This window comes from Lycorma delicatula, chromosome 6, assembly GCF_047948215.1.
Source record: "Lycorma delicatula isolate Av1 chromosome 6, ASM4794821v1, whole genome shotgun sequence".
NCBI classification, from domain to species: domain Eukaryota; kingdom Metazoa; phylum Arthropoda; class Insecta; order Hemiptera; family Fulgoridae; genus Lycorma; species Lycorma delicatula.
Window position 1 is genome coordinate 140474249 of NC_134460.1, and position 24271 is coordinate 140498519.

The window sequence follows — 24271 nt, forward strand, 5'->3', positions numbered from 1 at the left end:
CTTTAAAAAACATTGTTGGATAAAAATACATGTACCACTGGGACTATAAAAGCACATAGAAAAAATATTCCTAAGATTTTAGTTTCACAAAACTTTCCTTTGGAGAGTTTAGGTTCAAAATACAAGCAATATTTTTATATTAAGTGGTGGCATGATAAAAATGATGTTTTAGTTCTTTCAATGCAACATTCAAAACCTGATATGGTGGCTACTGGAGCAGTCAGAAGAAAAATAAAGAGAAATCAAAATGAAATCATTCAAATTGTAAAAACCACTGTGTGCGTGCAAGTGATTATAACAAGGAAATGCATGTTTTGTCATGTTTTCTGGTAATGAGGTCTATGCCAAGAGTAACAGAAAAATAGTAACAAGAAATAATTTATCATTCTCTGATTTTCGTTTGAATAAATGTAAGGCTATTCTGGAATCAACAAACCGTTTGTTGATTCAAACATTATCAAAGACAAACATTTAACATCATCAAAGACCTTCAATTGATGTTAAGTCCCCTGCAGCTTGAGGCAAAACAATAAGTTAACATTTTATTTAAAAAATTCCTGCTACTAAAAAAAGCCAATCCAACAAAGAGAGTTTTGTTTGTGCAAAGAACAAAAACACAAGCGAAACTTGTGGCAATGTGGACAGTGTTATTCCACTTCACATCCCGCACTGCTTTAAAAATCTATTAAATTACATTCAATGTTTAAAATAAATATATAATTTAAATTTAAATTTTTGTAGTTGTAATTAAAATTTAGGATCATGATCTAACAGATTCACAGACTGTTGTAAAAATGTCTATCAAGAGAAAAATCATGCTGTTAGATATTGTTATAATCACAAAATGAAGGTAACAGATTTTTTTTAATTTTTCTTAATTCTACAATCTAAATTTTTATAATTAATAAAAAATAGTATTTAAAAAAAGAATTTTCCTGTAATATTGGAAGGCTAATGTAAATACTTAAAATAATAATAATAATTATTATTTTAAATAATTTTATTTGTAACCACCAAGGTATACAAAAGAGAAAAACAGGATTTTAATTTGTTATAATATCTCTTGCATGAGTACAGTGATGATTTAAGGCTAGAATAAAAGAGCAAAAAGGGCAGTTTTATTTGCTCATATGTAGTCACTACTCAATAGACTGACTACTGACTGGTAGTCAATCAGTACAAACAGCATGCAAGTAGCAGCTGTGCAAGCCAACTTAGCAATCAATATATTTCGGCGTGAAGATTACTTTCTTAATCGTGTTGTGTTTAGTGATGAGTTAACATTTCATCTTGCTGGAAAAGGTAACACACATAATTTCCATATCTGGGGATCAGAAAAATCCCCATGGACACTTAAAAATTTGATAGGAACTGCCAAAATTAATTGTTTTCTATCCAATATTCTGTCCACGGGTTTACAGGCTATTCCTCTTTTGTTGAAGCCAGCATAACAGGAGTTGCTTTTTTTGATATGTTGGATATATAACTCTTTCCTCAAATGCAAGATGACCAAGGAATTTTATTTGGCAACTGGATGGTGCACCTAACTCTGTATGGGGGTGATTGAATGAGGTTTCCCCAACAATGGGATTTATCGACGTGGACTCAATGACAGAGTTTGTTAGCAGTGACCTACATACAAGTCACCTTTTCTGACACCATGTGATTTTTTCCATAACGGATTATTGGAGTATTATAACAGATCTTGAACATAATTTACCGCTACCTACTGATCTACCATTTGAGGCACAGGATTGAAATAGCTGTTACTTCTATTACTCCAAACATGCTGGTTAAGTACAGGGGCCAACTCTGCTATCAGCTGGATATGTGCCACGTGACATAATGTACTCATATTGAACACTTGTAGGAAAATGACTGTATGAGTTACTATATGTGATTAATTTCTGTACTTCAAAGTTAACAGACAAATAATTTTAAAACCCAGACATTCTTTTTTCTACATCCTGTTCTTTGGCACGGAGAAATTCAGTAAAGAAGTAAAAAAAAATAAATATAGTTACCAGTCAAAAAAGAAGCATCAGCAGCTGAATGTTGATACCATTCTTTTTTTTCTTCTTCAACTATCATTGATGTATCTGAAAGCTGAGTAGTCAGTGGACTTTCTACTTGACCAGCAGTAGTACTCATGTTCACAACAGCTGGTGTTTTAATAAGAGAGGGTGTGCGGCCAGCCGCAGGCCCTCGTTTCATCAAACGCCGCCTACCTCTTTTACTAGGTCTACCTGGTCTACCAGGCTTAGCAGCTGTAAAACAATTAAACAAAGGTTTTGAAGATATGTCTTCAAAACACAAAAAAATAATATTATTAAAGCAATTCAAACATCACACATAAAAACAAATATCACAACACTGATCATAACAAACACATACAACTTTCTTTTAATAAGCAAGTTCAGTTTTTATTCAAGGCCAAACAAGGAAGGGTCAATAAAAGCAATGTACAGATATACACTAAGAATTTAGATAAGCAAAGAATAGTTAAACAGTATTTAAGATAAAATAAAAGCGCAATACAGGTGCACCACAAATGTTTCTACACTCAGAAGTTTTTTCTGTAACTTAAGAGAATTAGAAGACTGACTTGAAATAGTCTGCAAAATAGATGAGAAATTCGAACAATAAACATAAAAATATTGTACTAAATCAACAATTCTATTATACAATTAAGGATGATGTGAAGTTTTTAAATGATTTTTTTCTCTTTTTAAGTTTTAAAAACCTCTACACTTTAAAAACAAATTAAATCTCTTTTTACAAGAGTTTAAAAGCATTTTTATTCCAAGCTTTTCAATTTTTGTTCAAAATATATATAATAGTGAAAATAAAGGTCCACTGTTAATGAGTTTTTGCCAGCAGGATCTAATAAAGAAAAATTGATTAGTCAGAAATCATTAAAATAAGATTCTATAGGTCTTTTTTCACATTTGCTTTATTCTTTCTGCCTGGGTATTGTTCACTGGAGTTTGATTACATTTAGCATGTACAAGTGACCCAATAAAACCTCCCACTTTTTGATCAGTGGTAGTGCTGTCAATGAAGAGGCGAGAACAGTGGAGGAAATTGCTTCCACTCACCATGCTCCTGCTGTTTTCAGTTGTCAGTATGATTTGGTCAGGTGTTCATCATATGTTGATTTGGTCAGTCAAAATGTTTTTCAAAAGCAACAGTTCTGTGATTACAGTGCAAAGAGCTTCTTGCTTAACGTATTCCACATAATGAAAAGTTCCTGATTAGAAGACTATTTTGCAGAGTCAAGAATTTCCGAACCACAGGTTCAGCATTGAAAAAAAATCATCTTGCTGACCTAAAAGTACTTGGAACGCCTGAGAATATTGAGGCTGTGAGACAGCCTATTTTGTAGTCCCCAAAACGTTCTGCAAGAAAGCATGCTGTAGCTGTTCGGATTCCTAGGGAGAGTGAAGAATTTTAAAGAAGACCTGCACTCTCACCCTTATAAAATTATAATTGTCCAAGAATTTGAACCAGCAGATTATTGAAGATGTCATGCGAGAACATTCTAGAAAGTGTCCCAGAAGATGCTGTTCTTTAGTGTATTGATAAAACACATTTCCACTTAAGCAGTTATGTAAACAAAGTTTCAGCTACTTCTCTGATCATAACCCATGAATCCTGCATGAAGACCATTGATTGCACTCTGACAAAATGACCGTTTTTTGTGCAATTTATAGGAACAGCATATTGGTCCTTATTTTTTTTGAAGAGGAGGTTGTAACAGTTACGGTATCATCCCAAAATTATGTTGCCATCCTTGAGAACTTTTTAAGGATTCCGTGGTTCCAACAACGTGGCACTACAGTACATACCGCTGTGATATCAATGGCAGTGGTAAGAGATCTGTTTCCTAGAAAACTTATCTCAATACATGGTGATGCTGCTTGGCCAACCCTTTCACCAGACCTCACTCAAAATGATTTTTTCTTTTAGGTTACCATAAATCTAAGGTTTATATACATCAGTCCCACACTCTTGATAATCTCAAGAGAGCAATTCAAGTGGAGGTAGCAGCTATTCCACGTCGGGTGATGGTAGGCTTTAGATATAGTCTTCAAATGTGCATTGATAACAATGGATAACATTTAGGAGATGTAATTTTCAGAAAAAAGTAAATACAAACTGTTTTTTTATATTTTTATTTTTGAATAAAAAAGTTTCTATCTGTAATATATTTTACTTTATTAGCCATTAAAATGTGGGAGGTTTTATTATCACTTTGTATAAATAAAGGGAAGCGAAAGAGTAAATGTTAAAAATAGTTATAAAAATGGATTTACAAGAATTTTATTTCAAAATAATCAGAAAAATGTTGTAAATTCAATTACTAAACAAAAGTTTTTAGACAGCTTTTATACTATACTTCATTTTTTCTATAACCTAAAAATGTAAATTCATATAATGTAAACAACTAATTAAATAATAAAACAAAATACATGCAATACTACTTAAAAATGATATCTCGCTATCCAAGTAATAAATAACAAATAATATATCAATGTGGCTGGAAATTTACTTAAATAATACAAATGTAAGCTAATTAATAGAGATTTTGCTAAATGTATCATTTGCAACAGTGAAACTTACAAGTAATTAATATTTATCTTATATATACATACAGGTAATTCCAAATTGCATAGCAATCTCTTGGGAAATGATTCTATAGCCAAAAATAAGAAAAAAAGTTTATATAAATATAGGTCAGAAAATGGTGTGTTAGTGAATTTCATCTCACAAAACATTTAGCCCAGCTTTCTGCTCCCTCTGTGAAATTAAACTGTAAAATTCTTAGGATACACATCAACAGATAAATCTGATGGTTCCTTATGGCTTTAGTTCTAAGAAATTGAATAAAAAGTGGTCCCAGACCTCTATATCACTTAGGTTTTAAAACAAACAAGATAAAACATGAAAAATTTCATTGGAAAATACACTTTTTTAGATTTGGAATAAAGTAATTTGTTAATTTATCAATACACAAACAAAAATTTCTAGTTAACTTTGTAGAGAATTTAATTTTGCAAAAATTGATGTAAGTAACATCTATTAAAATTAAACACAAATTTGAGAAGTTCAACTTTAATTACAAACAAAACACACAAACTGGATCAGAAAATTGATACAATTATAAACAGAACAACTTACTTTTGCTAGGTTGGCAATAACAAGTGATCAACCTATTGACAATTGTTATTGATCAAGATATTGCTGAGCAATAAAAGCTGATATTTTATTCCAAACCTAAAAAAGTGTATTTTTTGACAAAACTTTTTCGTGTTTTACCTTGTTTTTCTTAAAACCTAAGCAAGATAAAAATATGGGACCAATTTTATAGTTTTTTAGATTAAGAAACTAACAAAGTTAGTTTCAAGTTAGCATAACAAACCACAAAATTTACCCCTCAATTTGTATCCCAAGAATTTTAGTACAATTTAATTTCACAGTGGGAGCAGAAAGCAGGGCTAATATTTTTGTGAGCCAAAATTGACTAACGAACCGTTTTCTGGTTTTTATTTTTTTTAAACCTGGTACTTACAAATAAAATTATTTAATCCATTAGACTACCAATATTACATGAAAATTCTTTTTTTAAATACTTTTTTTTTTATTAACTACTATAAAAATTTAGATTTTAGAATTAATGAGAAAAATAAAAGAATTCTGTTACCTTCATTTTGGGATGATAACAGATATCTAACAGCATGATTTTTCTCTTGATAGACATTTTTACAACAGTCTATAAATCTGTTAGATCATGATCCTCAATTTTAATTACAACTACAAAAATTTTAATTTAAATTATATATTCATTTTAAACATTTAATATAGTGTAATAGATTTTTAAAGCAGTCCGGGATGTGAAGTGGAATAACACTGCCCACATTGCCACAAGTTTCGCTTGTGTTTTTGTTCTTTGCACAAACAAAACTCTCTTTGTTGGATTGGCTTTTTTCAGCAGCAGCTTTTTCCTGAATAAAATGTGACCTCATTGTTTTCATTCACAATTTCTAGTACAATATATTCAGACCTTTAAAAAGTACACTCACTGTAGTTTATACTGTATTAATTTACAATAAATAATAAAAAATTCCACCATTGATATCGTACAAATATAATATATTTATTTATTATATATATATATAGATTTTTTAACTAGTTTGCTTAAATTTTCTGCCGCCAACCTAATGTCTTTGCATTCCTTGAGAATCCAAATGAGGTCCCAATATTGAGAATGCAAGTTACTGCATTCAAAAAGTAACATATTTGGTTTTTACTTGTATACCTCCATTCTGTATTTCATCCATCCCTATAAACAGTAATGTAAGGGTATAAGGTTCGATGATCTTGGTAGCCAATTTAACAGCCCTCTACATCCAATCCATTTACCAGTAAATTTTCCATCTAAGAATTATGTCCTGCTTGAGTCACAAAATTATAGTACATTTCCATTCATTTTGCCAATGAGAAATTTTCAAACACTAAGAAATTCATTATTTAAAAATTCCAGATAATTTCTCCCTGCGATATATTGCTCTATTATGAAAGGGCCTATTAATTGGTTATAGATCACATTTCATCATACATTCACTGAAAATTGTTGTTGGAAAATTTATTCAACTACATTATGTGGGTTTTCTTCAGACCAACAATGAAAATTCTGCTTACTGTTTATGCCATTACGAGTAAAAGTAGCTTTGTCTGAAAATAATATACACAGAATTAATTGTTAATCCATTGACAAAAACTATAGTTGTCTGGCATGGTCACAAGTTGAAGATGTGGGTGCTGAAATCTGGACAAAGATTTTCAGCCATAACTCATTAACAAAGTGTTTTTAGACAAGTATTTGTATCAACTTATTTTCTTATTTCTAGCACTGAAATTATTTAAGAAAATTCTTGTCGATATCATTATAAAAATGCTACTACTATGTTAATAATTTAAGGAATGATTATCTTAATTTTAGGACAGGATACAAAAATTTTATATTACTAAAATTAATCTTTTTGCAGTTCATATTATTCTGTATAGTTACATAATATTTAAATTCTATTAAATAAACAACCTAATACAGAATATTAAGATATGACATATCTTCCCTTAATTTTTCATTTAAGTACTTTCGAGGGATACCAAATCCTCAGTCATGATTGAAATAATTCTGTTATTGCATATAGGGGAAAATTAAGGTAAGCTATTTCTTATCTCGAAATTATGTACTAGGTAGTTTATTTAATTGAATTTAAATATAAAAATACTTTAATATATTTATTTGAATTTACTGTATTTTTAAAAACACTTTAAATCTTGTTTTTTTAATTTAATTATATTTATAGAATAATACATTTTTTAGTTCATTTTGAAAATTTTGTTGCTTGAAATTATAATTTCATGCATTTTTTTTTTAATTTTCATCGTAAATGTCTGTATTATGTGATATAGCTGTTTACTAATGTTTTGTTTTCTTATTTTAATATAGTTTTCAATATTGATTATGCTTCTATTATTTTGTTCTACTTCGTATAGACTATTAAATCTAGAGGCAGTTTGTCCGATAATTTTACAATAAATCATTATTCTATATCCATTCAACTTCCCTCATATCTTTACAATTTCAATATCTGAGGTGTTTTGAAAGCTTAACCTCAAATCTATAGAGTATAAACAGGCAATAAATGTTGTGATAAAAATCTGGAGGTAAATATATCACATATTATTAATCCTAAGATCCAAAAACATTTATTAAAGACAAGGCGTAAAAACAAAATATATTGTTATTGGTTCCTATATAATATGTATGATGCAGGTGTTTAATATCTTTATTTTAATTCTGAAATTAAGATATCAATGACAATGCTACATGTTCTGTACATGGGTATAAATGGGTTTTGGCAAGTGCACGTGCTTTATCTATTTTGCTTATTTAGAGTCATTCAAAAGGCAATTTCTAATGTAAGTATTGTTTCTGAGAAAAAAAGCAAAATTATTTGCATAAAACATAATTTATATTTTTTATCTACTGTAAAAGCAGTACTTGTTGCTTGTTATCTATTTCCTTGAATAGTTCCAATATTAATTTCTAAGGAGTTTCCATTTGTATTATGCACAACAACAACTGGCCAAACCATAAGTGTTGATATATTCATTATTTGTGATTATACCAATAATTAAGTACATACTTCAACAAACCAATATAATTTGTTAAATTTAACAAAATTGTTCATTTTACCTGCAATGCCATTCTTCATTGGAGTTCTTGGAGGTTCTAATTTATGGGAAACTAACTGACACCATCCGACTGGATACATATCAGGACTTTCACAATCTAACCACTGATCATATTCTTCCTCCCAGCCATCAAAATGCACCTTTAAATAAAAACGTTTACCTTTATTACATAATACATAATACATTAAACATCACACCATATTACTAAGAAAAGTGTTGATGTAATATTAATAATTTAAGCCAATGAAATAAATCACTTCTGGATTGGCTCCTACCCTGATCACACGTAACACAGGTAACTGAATTACTCGTGTAAAATTTACAATAACAGAAACTCATCCAAGCTTGAAAATATGTAATCTACAAACAGAAGAAAATTTATTTGTTATTATGTGTTACTATCCAGAGTGGCCAAATATACCATGTTAAATATACCAAAAAATCTGAAATCATAAATTTTAATCTACCTAAGCAGTTACAGTAAAGTAATAAAAGCACTCTATTACATTACTGCACATGCAAGTAATGAAATACCATACTTGTCTTCAGATTTTATGATTTTCCCCAAACACCCATAAATTAGAAAAAATTATCCTGATAAGAAGTTTTAAAACCTTGAATTACATGACTTTTATAAAAATTTAATTTGCAGGCAATGTACAACTAACTTATATTATAGGTGATATTCAGCCCTACAAGTGATATAACTTTGGATTTCATCCAGGAAATGGTGTATATTAAACATCATCCTCACAGGAACTGTAGCTGATGCCTTTTCAATTCAGGTGCTTTATGTGTCACAGGAATATGTAACAGCAACTAGGAGAATTAGTGTAAATCAATATATTGTTCAGTCTTCTGTATGAAATAATGCTTTAATAATTCTGTATTTTCAATGCTACAAATGGTTGAAATCATCCAGTATTGTGCCATGTGAAATGCTGAATCGCAGTGCCATATCCTTGAACTTTACACGACAGTTACCACTCAAATCTCTGATTGCCAGGAAAAGATTAACTGAAGCAATAATGGTAGTGATAGAATTGTTAGTACTCCTTTGTTAATCCAACTTATTTACTTTTATTATTATGAAGTTCATGACTCCAATGCTGTACCTGCTGTACACATCATGCTTTAATAAACAATGCTTTAATCTCTTAATCTTAAGTCTGCAGAATCTGAAATGCTGTCAAAATTCAAAATAAATTTGTTATTAGCACTGCTACAAGTCCTTTCACAGTAAGGATTTACTAATTTTATTATCAATTTACTTATTAGCTTCTAGACAGAAGAAAATGTAAAAACACGCATAATTTTTTTTAATGGCATCTAACTAAGTTTCTGTATTGATTACAACAAAACATTAGTACTTTCTACTTTATTTCAACAACTGCTTTTTTTCAATAGTATAAAAATTACTACAATAAATTTCTGTTTCCTGTAGATTACAACCACAATTACAGTGACAAACACAACATGTAATAAGACCAACATAAATTTAAAATTCAAAAACATGTCAACCTTTACAAAATCTTATATTTAACATTCAATTAGATATATTATGAATAGGCAATAAATAAAAACATTTTTCTTTTAAGTGTAATTTAATTATTTATGTGTTTGGGTAGATGCATTTTGTCATAATTAAAAAAAAAAAACCAAACCTTTATTTTTCATGCAATTTTAACTCAATTCTTTTTTGTAGAGGGATAAATTGAAGTACCAGCGAAAAAAAATGTATTTATATCTATCACATTTTCTTAAAAGTAAACAAAATTCTAAATTAACAGTAAGATTTATCACCTTTAATAAACGCCCTACTACTCTGGAAACTGTACCCACACACACAAGACGAGGATCCATTAAATCTGCAGCTTCTAAACGCATTCCTAAAACAAATCCATGAACTGGAATTTCCTGAAAGCAAGACAAAATATTTAGAAAAATCATTTTCACAATTTCACTTACATAAAATATATTTCTAATTGCATGAACTATTTATAAGAAAATACATTTATAGGAAAATTTCAGTTATTTAAATGGGAGAGTTTCAAAAAATAGATTGGCCAACACCAGTAATTATTTTAAATCATCTATTTTTAGAGAATATTTAATTTTTTTTTAAAAATGTATATCTTTTAAAACAATTTCTTCACCTAGTTACACTTTATGTAGATGACTTGTTCAGGCATAAAATATATGAATCAAAATCTGCAAAAGAATATATGAATCAAAGTCTGCAGAAGATGGGAGCTATTACAGCTTTCCTTTACACTTCATATTCAACATAAATTGGTATTTTATCTCAGGAAAGTAATGGAATATTTATGTTACATTTCATTTGCAAGGACCCATACATAATCTTTTTAACCAGAGAGGATGAGAGAAGACACTCACTTACCACTCACTCATTGAGACTCTCCTGCTGCAAGATTTTCAATGCCACAAATGGATGAAATCATCCAGTATTGTGCCATGTGAAATGCTGAATCGCAGTGCCACATCCTTGAACTTTACACGACAATTACCACTCAAATCTCTGATTGCCAGGACAAGATTAGCTGAAGTAGTACTGGTAGTGACAGAATTATTAGTACTCCTTTGTTTATCCAACATATTTACTTTTATTATTATGAAGTTCATGACTCCAATGCTGTAACTGCTGCACACATCATATTAAGACAATAGCTTTACCTTAAATTCAACTAGTGGGTCCCCTTTGTCCATAAACAGCAAACAACAGTAGCAATCTTATTGCACATAAGTATTAATATTATATTTATAATCTAATTACTAAACAAACATCTTATTGAACAATCCATAACCCAAGAGCATGCTGGAAGTTGGTCAGTCACTATCTAACAAATGAAGCCTGAACTGAGTGAGAATTATAACTAAGAACTCATCTTGATTACAAGGTCTGTTCAAAAAGCACCCTACCATTTTTGTTAAGTATCTGAATGATAGTAGTAAAAGTTGGTAGAGTGCAGTATTAATATCTAGTGAGCATACACATTTTCTGTAACCTCATAGTGCACATCAAATGTTGTCTGGTAGCAATAGTGAGTGTAGCAGGTGCTTCTTACACTTAGTTTTGTGTTGAATGATAGAATAAATTGAACATTAATGTTATTAAGTCTTGCCAAAAGCTTGGGGATACCCAGAGTGAAAAAATTAACATTAATCAAGCTACACAAACTGAAGAGTAGTATAACAAATTTCAAAATGGCTATACGCCAATTAAGAATGACCAGCATAGCAGTATGACATCAAGCCAAAGTCTAAATGACTCAACAATGTGCACAGTTTAATAAAGTAAAATTGCTAGCCAACTGCCCAAGAAAACAAAAATGTCATTGGAATTATTGACAGTTCTGTAGGTACAATTTTATTGAGCAATTTGTTCATGTGCAGAGTGGTCACAAAATTTATACAGACTGCTTTTATTTAAACTTACAGATTCATTTTGATATTGCACAGGGTAAGCTGATGTGTGCCAATGATCTCAACTTCCTTATGGCTGCAATAACTGATAATGATTGTTGGATGTACAGTTTCAACCCAGAAACCAAAGCTCTATCATTACCATCCCCCCAAGACCAAAGAAAACAAACAAGTGGAAAGCAAATTGTATCTTCTCACAATGGATGGAATTGATGCCGCCCATTTTTTCTCAATTGCTACAGTTGTAAATCATAAACACACACCAGAAAGCCAAACTATCAACAAACAGTACTATCATGAGATTCTGCATAATCGTGATGTAATTCAGTGCAAGGGACCAAACCAATAGAAATCACACGAGTGGGAATTGTTCAGGTACTTTTTCAACAGACTTGATGTGTAACAATTAGAAAAAATTAAAGGGAAACCTACTTTCAGACTTCCCTGAAAATAAAAGTTCTTAAATTTTCCCTCAAAAATCTGACTGTTTTAGAAACATTATTTAATTAACTGTTAAAGGTATTTATTAACAGTCAGAAGATCCAAATTCATATCTGGTTAAGATTAATATTCAACACATAATAAAAAGTTAGTTATTTTTATTTATCTTAATTTTGGTTTATGAAAAACTAGGAGTGAAGGCATCATCTGGCCAGGAGAAATTTGGCCAGTTCTACCATTAACATAATTATAAATTCAGTTTTGAAATGGCTGTTGCTATAACTGTAAAAGTAACAGAGTTATGCAGAGAAGATTTCAGGCCGATTCCCTTAGTTAATCAAGATGTGGCTGGACACAGTAACCCAATTTCCCTATTAAACATTCAAAATAATCTTTTAAATATTAATGATACAAACAAAAATATACTACCACATTATTAAGCTTACCCTGTTAAAGAGGTTAAATGGAGCAGTCATGTTTCCTGTACTTAAAAGATAGTCTTGCCAATCAAATGTAGTTGAATCATAACCTTTGGGTGGAGTTAAAGGTATATTATTCATATGACAAAATCCAGCAGGCAATATACACGGAGATGTCATGTGGTAACAAAACCAATCTGAACAACTTGGATCTTCATCATATGAGTCGATACGAATCATCATGTAACCTTCATTTAGTACCTGTTGCAGTGAAATAATATTAAAAAAAATTAATTAAATTAATTTTATCAATTTAAATTGTTTATTTTTTTTTTTTACAATTTATTAAAGAAAATAAATTTAAGGGGCCTGGTGGACATTAAATAGTGCAGTCTCTAGGTCAAAGATAATATGACACACTCCTGAGAATGTCTCAGAGAGTAGGATCTGAAAAATTAGTGAAAAAAGAACCAATGCCAGCTGAAGCTACATTTATTAAACTGGTTTTGATTTTACTTTATTCATAAGTTTAATTTGTTAATAAGATGCAATTTTTTTACAGCCCCCCCTGCAGAATCTGCATGTGATACATCTCAAAATACCTAGCACAGATCCAACTATACATGACGTGCATTTTAAAAATAAGTTCATTTTGAATTTGTAGCCTATGTAAACAAATGGTGCTTGCATAAATCAGGTATTTCAAACAATAATCAGCTGTTAGCAGAAGTAGTTTAGTCATTTTGTTGTTAGCTGTTTATATTGTTTAATTAATTTAAATTGTTTATTTTTTTTTTTTTTTACAATTTATTAAAGAAAATAAATTTAAGGGGCCTGGTGGACATTAAATAGTGCAGTCTCTAGGTCAAAGATAATATGACACACTCCTGAGAATGTCTCAGAGAGTAGGATCTGAAAAATTAGTGAAAAAAGAACCAATGCCAGTTGAAGCTACATTTATTAAACTGGTTTTGATTTTACTTTATTCATAAGTTTAATTTGTTAATAAGATGCAATTTTTTTACAGCCCCCCTGCAGAATCTGCATGTGATACATCCCAAAATACCTAGCACAGATCGAACTATACATGACGTGCATTTTAAAAATAAGTTCATTTTGAATTTGTAGCCTATGTAAACAAATGGTGCTTGCATAAATCAGGTATTTCAAACAATAATCAGCTGTTAGCAGAAGTAGTTTAGTCATTTTGTTGTTAGCTGTTTATATTCATCCATTTATAATGAGCGCTACAATTTGTGATTCCACCAAGTGTGAAGTATAAAGAGTAATCAGATTTTTGATGACAAAAAATAATTCTGAAGCTGGAATTCACAGGCAAATTTGTATAGTATACGGTCCAAATATTATGAGTGACACTAAAGTAAGAAGATGGTGCTATTTATTTTGAGGAGTTTATTTCAACAAAACTATTAAAAATTAATTCAGTTAACAAGTAAATCTCATTTATTTCAACCAAAAAATATTATATTAACAAATACAGACATAATTAGCTCATCAGTTTAAAAATGCATGATTTTCTGTGTACAGTCAATTCCTAAAAATCTTTTGTTTTTTTAATTTTATTTGTAATAATGTAAAATATATCTACAATGTGTTTATTTTTAATGTTTAATAGTCTCCAAAATGCTTATATAAATTAAACTAATTATAAACACCTTAATATCTGCCTTGCAACATCTCTTAGTGCATAATGAATATCTCAGGAACAAGTTATCATCATCATGAGTGATTATATTAATTCATTATTTATAAAAGACTTGTTTTAGTGTTTTATTAAAATGTTGAATATAAAATCTGGAAAAAATTAATCAGTATTTACCTTCTATGACAAGGCCAAAATCTACAACAGAAATTCATTAGTAACATCAACATTTTTTGCAACAAAAGCAGATTTACATACTGAATCTTACTAAAATAATAAGATCCAGTGAAACCTGATAATGGGAATTATTAGTGGATCATGGAACTAATATATGAATATATATTAATAGAAAGAAATATGCTATGGTATAGTATTATGTCAACAGAAGAATTATAATGCATGATCAAATAAAACCAAATTTCTGTATTTAATAAACTTCCTTAAAAAAAAAAAAATACCTTCATTATCGTAGCAACACATATAGATGACAGATTTAGTGGATCAACAGCTTCTAATTTCATTCCTTCTGAAAATGTAACACCAGGAGGAATAGGTGTCGGTATAGGAAATAAATCCTCAGTTGCATCATCTTTATCACGCAAACCTTTAACACAGTGATCAATGTAAGATTCGGGAGCATCTAGCGTATGACCCACTCTTCTTGCCCAACCAACAGGATGAATCAAAGGTGAATCCTCGTGACACCAAAATCCTATACACAATAAAGAAACAATAGTTAAAAACACATATACTATTTCTTATAAATATCTATTTCCATATTAATACTTGATATAATCCTGAATGATTAATAATCACTAGTTACTATTTATGCTGCAAGAACATTCACTCACACCACATACCACATCTGATAAAAAAATAAACAGAATTTTAGTTTTTCTCACAAAATCTTTATTTATTTATCAATATTGATTTTATCACCTTCAAAGTACTCTCTTTCAGATATAATACATTTGTGTCAGCAATTTTTCCAATCTTCAAAGCATTTCTGGAAAGTAATATTCAGTATGGCTAGATTGTGGTGTTCTTTTGGTGGTTGGGCTTCAATTAACCACACATCTCAGGAACGGTCAACCTGAGACTGTACAAGACTAACACTTCATTTACATTCATACATATCATCCTCTGAAGGTGGTTCCGGAGGCTAGTATGGCGTTTAGTTCCTTCAGCAATTCTGTCTTTATCTCTTCAGTGTTGGCAAAATGCCAACTTTTCTTGGTTCTTTTCAGCTTGGGAAATAGAAATAAGTCACAGGGGGTCATGTCTGGCAAATATGGATGCTGAGACATCATAATAGTGTTGTTTTTGGCCAAAAATTCTCTAAAAAGCAGTGAAGTGTGAGCAGGTGCATTATTGTGGTGCAATTGCTACGAATTGTTTCACCACAAATCTGGGAATTTTCCTCAGGCAAACAGCTAAAACTTCCAGGTAGTACTCCTTATTGACTATACGAATTGGTGGCAAGAACTAATGATTCACTAAGCCATTGAAACCAAAGAACACAGGGATCAGAACCTTAAAATTCCTTTTTACAGTCTTGACTCTTCAAGAAGCTTTCTGGAAGGACGACTGGGTCTATGTTTCAATGCCATACACCCATGTTTCATCACCAGTTATGGATAGTCATTTACTTCATTCAGCAACTCCTGAGCAATGTTCATTTGGCAGTGCTTTTACTCAAAATTCAATAATTTTGGAACAAATTCTGCTGTCACATGTTTCATGCCCAAAACAACTGAAAAAATTGCTTGGCATGAACCAAATGACCAATATTACCAGTAATCTCTCTAATAGTGATTCGGTGATTATGCACAATCATTTTCTTTACTTTTTCGATGTTGTCATTGGTTGTTGATGTGCTGGGTTGTCCAGGGCACTCATCATCTTCAATGTCTTCATAGCCCTCTTGGAAATGTTTGTACCTCTTGTAAACGCTTGTTTTATTTGAGAAGAATTGCCAAAAGCAACATTTAACATTTCCAATGCATTGCTACAGTTTATTCCATTCTTAAAGCAAAATTTAATGCAAATTCCTTGTTCCATTTATTCTAAAAGCAAAAAATCGCTGACCATACCAAAGCACATGTAACTTTTTGACAGACAATAAACTAAGCTAACAATGTAAAGATATGATAGGGACAAGTATACCAACACAACAAAAAAATATTGTGACTACTGGGCTTATAAAGCTTGGAAAATTTTAAAATTCTGCATATTTTTTTTATCAAATATGCGTGTGCACACACACAACACAAAATATCTAACCAATTCTTTTTCCAAAGTATATAATAAAATCACAATTCTTACCATTATCATCAGGCTCAGCATCATAATATCTAACATGTAGTCTTTTACCAACTATTCTTTCAATTGTTGCTACTTTTACTTGTGAGATTCTACTTTTGTCAACTACTTCCAAATTCAAATCGCACCTAAAAATATAATTCAAAATAAATATTAAGTAACTGTAAAATATAACAGCAACCAAAATTCAGTACAATAAATCTGAAAATTACTTACTACTTGCTTGTATTATAAGCACTCACTACACTATTAAAAAATAAATGATGAAGAATTAAATATAATCTTTACTTCAGTATCATAAGGATACCACTGATGAGATATATGTACTGCAGAAGCTACAATAAAGGGCGACTGTTTGTATAGACGCCAGAAAAATTTCTGACAGAGGTTAGAAGAATACACAATATTTGTAGAAGCCATCATTTGATCAAATTGCTTGAAATGCAAAATCAACAGCAACAATAAAAATCAAAATCTAGAAAACATGTTTTTTTCAATTTCATTCATATATAAAATAACACACGGTATTAAAAATAAAAAAAAGCACATACCTAAACCTTGATTTCATGCTATCATGAACTTTATTATAGAAATTAGAAGGTAATGTCCGTGCCCCAGTAAGTCTTTTAACTAAGAAATCTTTCCAGTCTTTATATTTATCTTCTATTGCTGTAAACAAATTATGTAATTTAATTAGTAATCAATATTAATGATTTTTTCTATTAAAATAAAAACATTGCACATAAAAATTAAGTATTCCAACAAAAAATAACCATATTAAGTTAAATAAAAATTATATATATATATATTTTAAATTCAAATAATTCATTAACATATTGACCTCTGTGTTAACAAAAATTTAATATTATATGGAACATAAACCACCAAAACAAAATAATTAGATATTACTTATAAAATTAATTTTCAAAAATTGATTTTCATATTATCCTGCATCTTCAGTTGGTATTGAATCCTACAATTACATTATAATTCTTATTAAAAAATTTGCTACTTTAATTTCTAATTTAGATTGTTCTTTGTTTTGGAATTTTGAAATATTATGAATGCATATGCAAATTTTGGTGTTGAGTACTGTTATCTAAAATAAAAATTAAATTAAATTAAAAAAAAATTATAATGTAATTATAGAATTCAAGAAGATGAATTCCTATAAAATGATGTTGATATGCGGGATGATGCTGTAAAAATTTATTCTTGAAAATTAATTTGGTTAGTTTGTTTAATTTATCTCATATGTTTATCTCAATGTGTGTTGGTGGTTTATATTTCATATAATAATAATAATATATACCGGGTGATCACTTGAAACGTTACCACATTTATTATTCAATAGTTATCAGTCCCATTGTGTTTGGTTTGCAGGCATGTATATCAGGGGGAACCTTTTTAAAAATATTTTCATAGGGATGGAATCCACCCTCTCCGCTACACCTATCCCCCCAACTCAAAAATCTTAAATGGCAATGGTAACATTTAATTACGTTAATTAACCAGAAAAAAATAATGAATTTTGGTGAAAAGAAAATTAAAATCCACCCACTCCTTCGCTCGGTAGGTGCGAAAAACCATTTGGTGTAGTACTTTTTTAAATTTCAATTCAACAAAAATAACCATAAAATTACATGATAGTACTTCTTAAACCACTTTAAATAATCATAATCTGTGGATTAAAACTATGAAAATTATTTTTTAAGTTATAAACACAAAATTTCATTCTTCAATGTTTTTTTTTAAATTTTTAAGTCGAAAACTTATTTTTTTAAATGAGGTGATGTAGCTTGTGACACCTCATTGAAAGGCCCTTTGAATGACAAGTAACTTGATACAAATAAAATAACAATTGGTTCACTAGTATTGAAGTTATGATTAAAAATGTAGCTATTTTTTGGTTATGTTGGGATACATTGTTACTGACCCAAAGCATTAGGTCTGAAATTGTCTTTTCTTCTTAAAAATATTGGTTTTAGGTTTCTCCAACATTGAGAAAACTTACCAGTAAACACAGCATTATAACATCAGTTAAACATGAAAAACCAATAATAAGGTACCAACTTCTTTGCTAGCAACATGTTAAAAAATTGATTACCTTGTTATAACAGGTTATAATTTTTTGCCAATTACTGAGATCTTAGTTTCTATGGTAAATTTTTGCAAATTGTTTTCTTGTATTTTGTATGTAATTAGTGGCAAAAAGTATTTATTGTATTCATTTCATCATCATGTTGCATTTAAATTGTGTTCTTTAGTTAAAATTGGCATTTGGTTTGTGTTATTGTTCTACCATTTAACCTTTCATTTTTTGTCTTGAGTAAATTTGTCTCGCTAAAATGACTTACAATCTGGAAGAAAGGACTGAACTAATTTTTACATACTGAAAACAAAATAAATGTGATAGAAGAACTGCTCAAGCATTTAATGAATGACACCCAAATAAAAATGTTTCACACTTTTACACTGTAAAATTTATAAAAAAATCCCAATTAACGGGATTCGTCATGAATAAGAAATGTGCAGGGCAAAAGGCTTTAAACAAATTAACTTTGGTTGAAATCATGGGAAATATAATAGCAAATCCTCAGAGCTCAATTCATAAAATATCCCGTGAAACTGGTTTCTTATGGTTCTGTTTTCACTACATTAAAATTGAATACATTTTTTCCATATATAATTCAATTGCATCAATAACTGAATGAGGATGAAGCTGACATAAGAACTGAATTCTGTGAAGAAATGATCCAATTAATAATGCCAACCCAATGCTTACGAAAATATTTGTTTTTCTGATGAATTCATCTTCTTTCTAAATGGCTATGTTAATAAAGATAACTGCCGATACTGAAGTGATGTAAATACTTGTCTTTTCAAAGTTGGAAACAAGCAGCATCCTGAAAAAATAAATGTGTGGGCCGGGAGTTACAGTAATAACATAATTGGTCCAGTATTTATCGATGCAAATTTTGACAGGTGAAAAGAATTTACAGTTGCTGGATGAAGTTATTCACCACCCAACAAATAGTCCATGTCTTAGAAAATCAGTTAGATGACAATGGAAACATGTTACTACCTAATGAATACATGCTTCACTTTCAGCAAGATGGAGCACCTGCTCACTGTTCACTTCCAGTTCGACAATGATTGGACCGAATGTTTCCTGGGCTTTGAATAGGTAGAAGAGGAACAGTTGAGTAGCTGGCAAGCTCTGCTGATCTTGTATCACTGGTCTTTTATTTGTGGGATCATTAAAATCAAGATTTGAAAAATAAAATTATATGAGCATGTAGGAAGGAATTTCAAAAAAGTAGCAAGATGTGAATTTTTAAAAAAATTACAGGAAAATGGGAATTTATACTTTTATTTTATTGAGGTAAATAAATGTGTTTAATTTATTATTTCTTAAGGACTCTTGTTATAAAGCTTCATAACAAAATTAACTAATGAATGATTTTTTAACTAATGATTAGTTTTTATTTAATTGTTTCATCATTAAGTTTATCTGGTAATAAATTTTTCAATATGCTACAAAGAAGTAGGCATCTTATTATTGGTTTTTCATGTTTAAGTGACATTATAATGCTGTGTTTACTGGTATGTTTTTCAATGCTGGAGAAACCTAAAACCCATATTTTTAAGAAAAAAATAATGCATGATTTCAGATCTAATGCTTTGGGACAGTAACACTATATCCCAACATAACCAAAAAAACTACATTTTTAACCATAACTTCAATACTAGTGAACCAATTTTTATTTTAAGGTCATTCAAAGGGCCTTCCAATTAGATGTCATAAGCTACATCGTCTCATTTATAAAAATAAGTTTTCAACCCTTGAAAATACAAACACATGTGCAAAGGCATATGGCGTCAATTGGGTAACATGCATGTGGCCAGCCAACTAAAATACTGATACTATTTTAGTAAATATTCTACATATCTGTGAAGTGCCATTATCTACTGCAACTTTTGTACACAGATCTCCCTCATAGTCTGTCTGCAGGTTGTTAAAGTTGATTTTTTGCTTGTATATATATATATTTCTAAAATATCTAAATTTTTATTTATATTGCTTTTTTTTTATTTCTAATATTTCTAAATTGGTATTAACGTCAGAGATAGAATGCTTGTTGTTTATAAGATGATCTTCAATATTAGAAAAGCCCAATTTTTTGTTTTTGTAAAGCCTAAAATGTTCATAAAATCTGGCTTTAAATGATCTATTGGTTTTTACCTGTATAAATATCCTCACAATTATTACATTTTATCTTATAAACACCATATAAGTTGTATAAATTAGTGTAATTATTGTTTTTTTTAAATATTCTATTATGTGGTTGTTAGTTTTGTATGCAGGTTAATACATATCTGTATTTATGTTGGTCTCATAAAATTAACATATATACAAATATGATTAATAGAGCCATCCATTATACACAAAATAATAAAGAAAAATTAAACACAGAGATAAATACTATAAAGCAAATTGCAATTAAAAATGGGTATAGCTCTTTGTTAATTGATAATATTTATAAAAAACTCAAGTAATAACGCTTAAGAGTACAGTAACTTTAAAACCAATACGTAATACACAAGAGGTTGATAATGTTTACTTAAAATATTCATATAATAATAGTACTGTTGAAAATATAACCAAAGGATAAATTTAAACCTGCATACAAAACTAACAACAACATACAACATATATATGTAGTAAAATCTGGAGTTAGTTAAGGAAAGGTTAGACAAATGCTACGTATGGTGTCTTATGTTAAGCATGGGTGACAAGGAAGAGGGAGAGGAAAAGGATGGAGGCTTTTGAGATGGGGTATGAGAAGGATGGAGACTGTAAAATGGATTAATAAAGTGAGGAATGAAGAAGTAATGAAAGGATTAAAGATGAAAAAAGAACATTATACAGGAAGTACACAAAAGAAACGGAAAACTGAAGATATTTGGTTAGAAGTGGAATCTTGACGATTTGCATTGGAAGGATCAATAAAATGAGAAAGGAAGAAAAATGACGTTAATAGATTTGGTGAAAAATGTGAACTACAAAGGAATGAAGGAGAAGGCTGGATAGATACACAGTGACATTAAGGGACTTGCCGCCAGGTGATGATAATAATGACAAACATGTATAGACTATACCAGGAGCTGACATATTTTTTCAATCTGAACTATTTTCACACAGAAAATTAATATATACATTTATAATAAATACGGTAATTAGAACTGAAAAACAAATACTTCAGTATGGAAAAGCATACACTAAAGTAAAAACTGCTTAATAGAAATTGTATTAAAACAAATGAAACATTAAACATCAAAATTATGCATTTTTATTAATAATAATTATTAATATTTTTATTAAATACAGGTGTCTCAAGAAGAAATGGACAAACTTTCAGGATGTGTTTTCTACTAATGAAAATAATGAAAAAAGTTCATATAAACATAGGTCTGGAAATGCTTTGTTTTTAGTTATGGCTAGTAAAAGACTACATCCAGATTTCAGTTCTAATAAGAAGAAGCCCTTCTATAATTTTTGGGACCCAAATTAAGGAGTAAAGTTGGTGGTTTCTTATGTAATATGAGCTGGGAAATAGGATTAAATCAGGTCCCAGAACTGTAACTCTACAAGTTTTTACGACATCAGACATAAAACGCAAAATTTAGTGTCAAAAAAACAAGATTTTTGGGTTTGTAGTAGAACAGCTTTGTTAAATCAGTAATAATTTCAGAAAATCTACTAACAAAACTTGTAGATAATTTAATTCTGAGAAAATTCATGTAAATACAGCAAAAAAATAAAAAATAAAATTGATTTTTTATTAAAGCAAAAAAGATGAAAAATAGAAAAAAATCTTATTCTTTCTTTACTTAATAAATATACATTTTAAAAACAAAAACACTAATTAGTGAAAATAATTTTAGAAGAAACACAAAATATATAAAACAATATTTTAGCTGTGTATATTCAATAATTTACTCAGGTAAAACAAAATAATTATATAAAAAACTATATTGATATGTATTTTACTTTAGTAAACTAAAAAAATTGTATTGTACGGGTTGGCAATACTAACAGCTGATCAACAATGAAAACTATATACTTAATTTGAATCTGTTATAAATTATCATACAGATAACGGAAGTGTAGTGTTATATTGCTGTGTACAAATGCTGTTTCAATTTTCTAACAAGGAATATGCTGATACAAGTTTTGTTTACGGATTTTGTAATGAAAATTCTGAAGCTGCTCAATGTGAATATCAGGAGAGATTCCCTGGAAGGCAGGTTCCAAATATGAAAACTTTTTTTCAATTAGCATTTGCAAACAAAAGGTTTATTTCCAATGTGTCGTTTTCTATTGAATGCCAAGTAAATCGCTGAGTTAATATTGAACATCTATGATTCAGCATAGCCCAGGCATTAGTATAAGGGGAATTTCAAGTCGCATCCCAACCCCGTAGGGGAAGACACCCATCTTGTGACGTTACCGGTCACCACGCCATCCCCTCTTCTCTGAGGGGATTTACTGGAGGTTGTCTTTAGACCCTCTAACTGATTACATCTCACAGTCATCAGCCAGGCCTCGGTCAAGATGCAACCAATGTAAATGCCTCGGCAGACATTTGCATCAGTAAAATACAAATCAAATTTTGCCTTCATGTAGGCCTCAAACTAACCGACTGAAACCACAGAAGCGTAAACCCCATGCCTAGTCAGATTTGACAGCACCATCTGTGACTGTGAATGCCCCAGAAAACAAACAAGTTGAAAGTTAAATCAGTGCTACACTCATACCAATCAAAATTATGTTTAATGCAACATAAAAATTCAGACCTACACCCAAATAAGTCAATCAATTTAGGTCCCTAACAAGGAGAACGTAACTTACTTCATTCTGGTCCGCACAGGAGCCGGGGACAAATCCCGCACTCCCATCCGGTCCCATCATGGAGTGTCACACGGCATTACCAAGTCACAATCAGGATTGCCACTGGCGGAATGAAGCCATGCCTCCGGTTGCATGGGCTACCATACCCTGGCAGCACGGCCACCCCCAACAGCGGGAATCCAAAATTAAATCATAAACAATACTAATATAACTGTGGCACAATTCTAATGCGCCTACCTCCAACCAACCCAATGCCTAGGTCGGAACCCTACCATGATCAAATACCGCAATTAAATTCCCTCTACAGACCTACACACTGCAAGGGTGTGAAGAAAATCAGATATTATAGACCACTTTTCACAAATCATCCAATTAATACGAGATCCAGAAAGGAATGTATTCTCTCAAGTTCCCTAACAGCTCCTGAACGTTCGACCTCATTTTAGGGAGAGATATAGAGGATGTGTGGTCCACTGCATCATTAGTCCACAATCCGGGCATTGACTCAAATCCACCAAATGAAACCCAGCCAAACTCGCCTGAAAGGCACCATGCCCGGAAAGAAACTGTGATACCAATTGGGGAAACCCATTCAATTGCACCTAAATCAGACACTATAGGAAATATACCATGCATGTAGTGACCTGTGGGGGATCTGTGCCACTTGACCTGCCAAGCCAGGGCCTTCAGTCCTTCGTCTTAAATCTCCTGTTTTCGTCCTGATGTCAATAGGTTATTTACTTTGGAAATGTAGCATTCCTTACACTCATTAGCCAAGATATCTATTGATTTGACTCCAGT

At 30.5% G+C, this 24271-nt stretch overlaps 1 protein-coding gene across 4 annotated transcripts in view; it reads right to left on the reverse strand.

Moving 5' to 3' along the window:
* Positions 1-24271, reverse strand: part of LOC142326297 (polycomb protein Sfmbt-like) — a 63124-nt gene that overhangs the window by 13323 nt on the left and 25530 nt on the right. For 2 of the 4 annotated variants that reach the window (XM_075368666.1, XM_075368670.1), the window contains exons 8-14: positions 17106-17223; positions 16558-16682; positions 14691-14944; positions 12597-12830; positions 10069-10182; positions 8267-8405; positions 2025-2303 (exon numbers count right to left, since the gene is read on the reverse strand). In XM_075368666.1, coding sequence (XP_075224781.1) covers positions 2025-2303; positions 8267-8405; positions 10069-10182; positions 12597-12830; positions 14691-14944; positions 16558-16682; positions 17106-17223 — 1263 coding nt within the window. The remainder of the gene's footprint in view (positions 1-2024; positions 2304-8266; positions 8406-10068; positions 10183-12596; positions 12831-14690; positions 14945-16557; positions 16683-17105; positions 17224-24271) is intronic. The other 2 variants (XM_075368667.1, XM_075368669.1) reach the window with 2 other exon arrangements.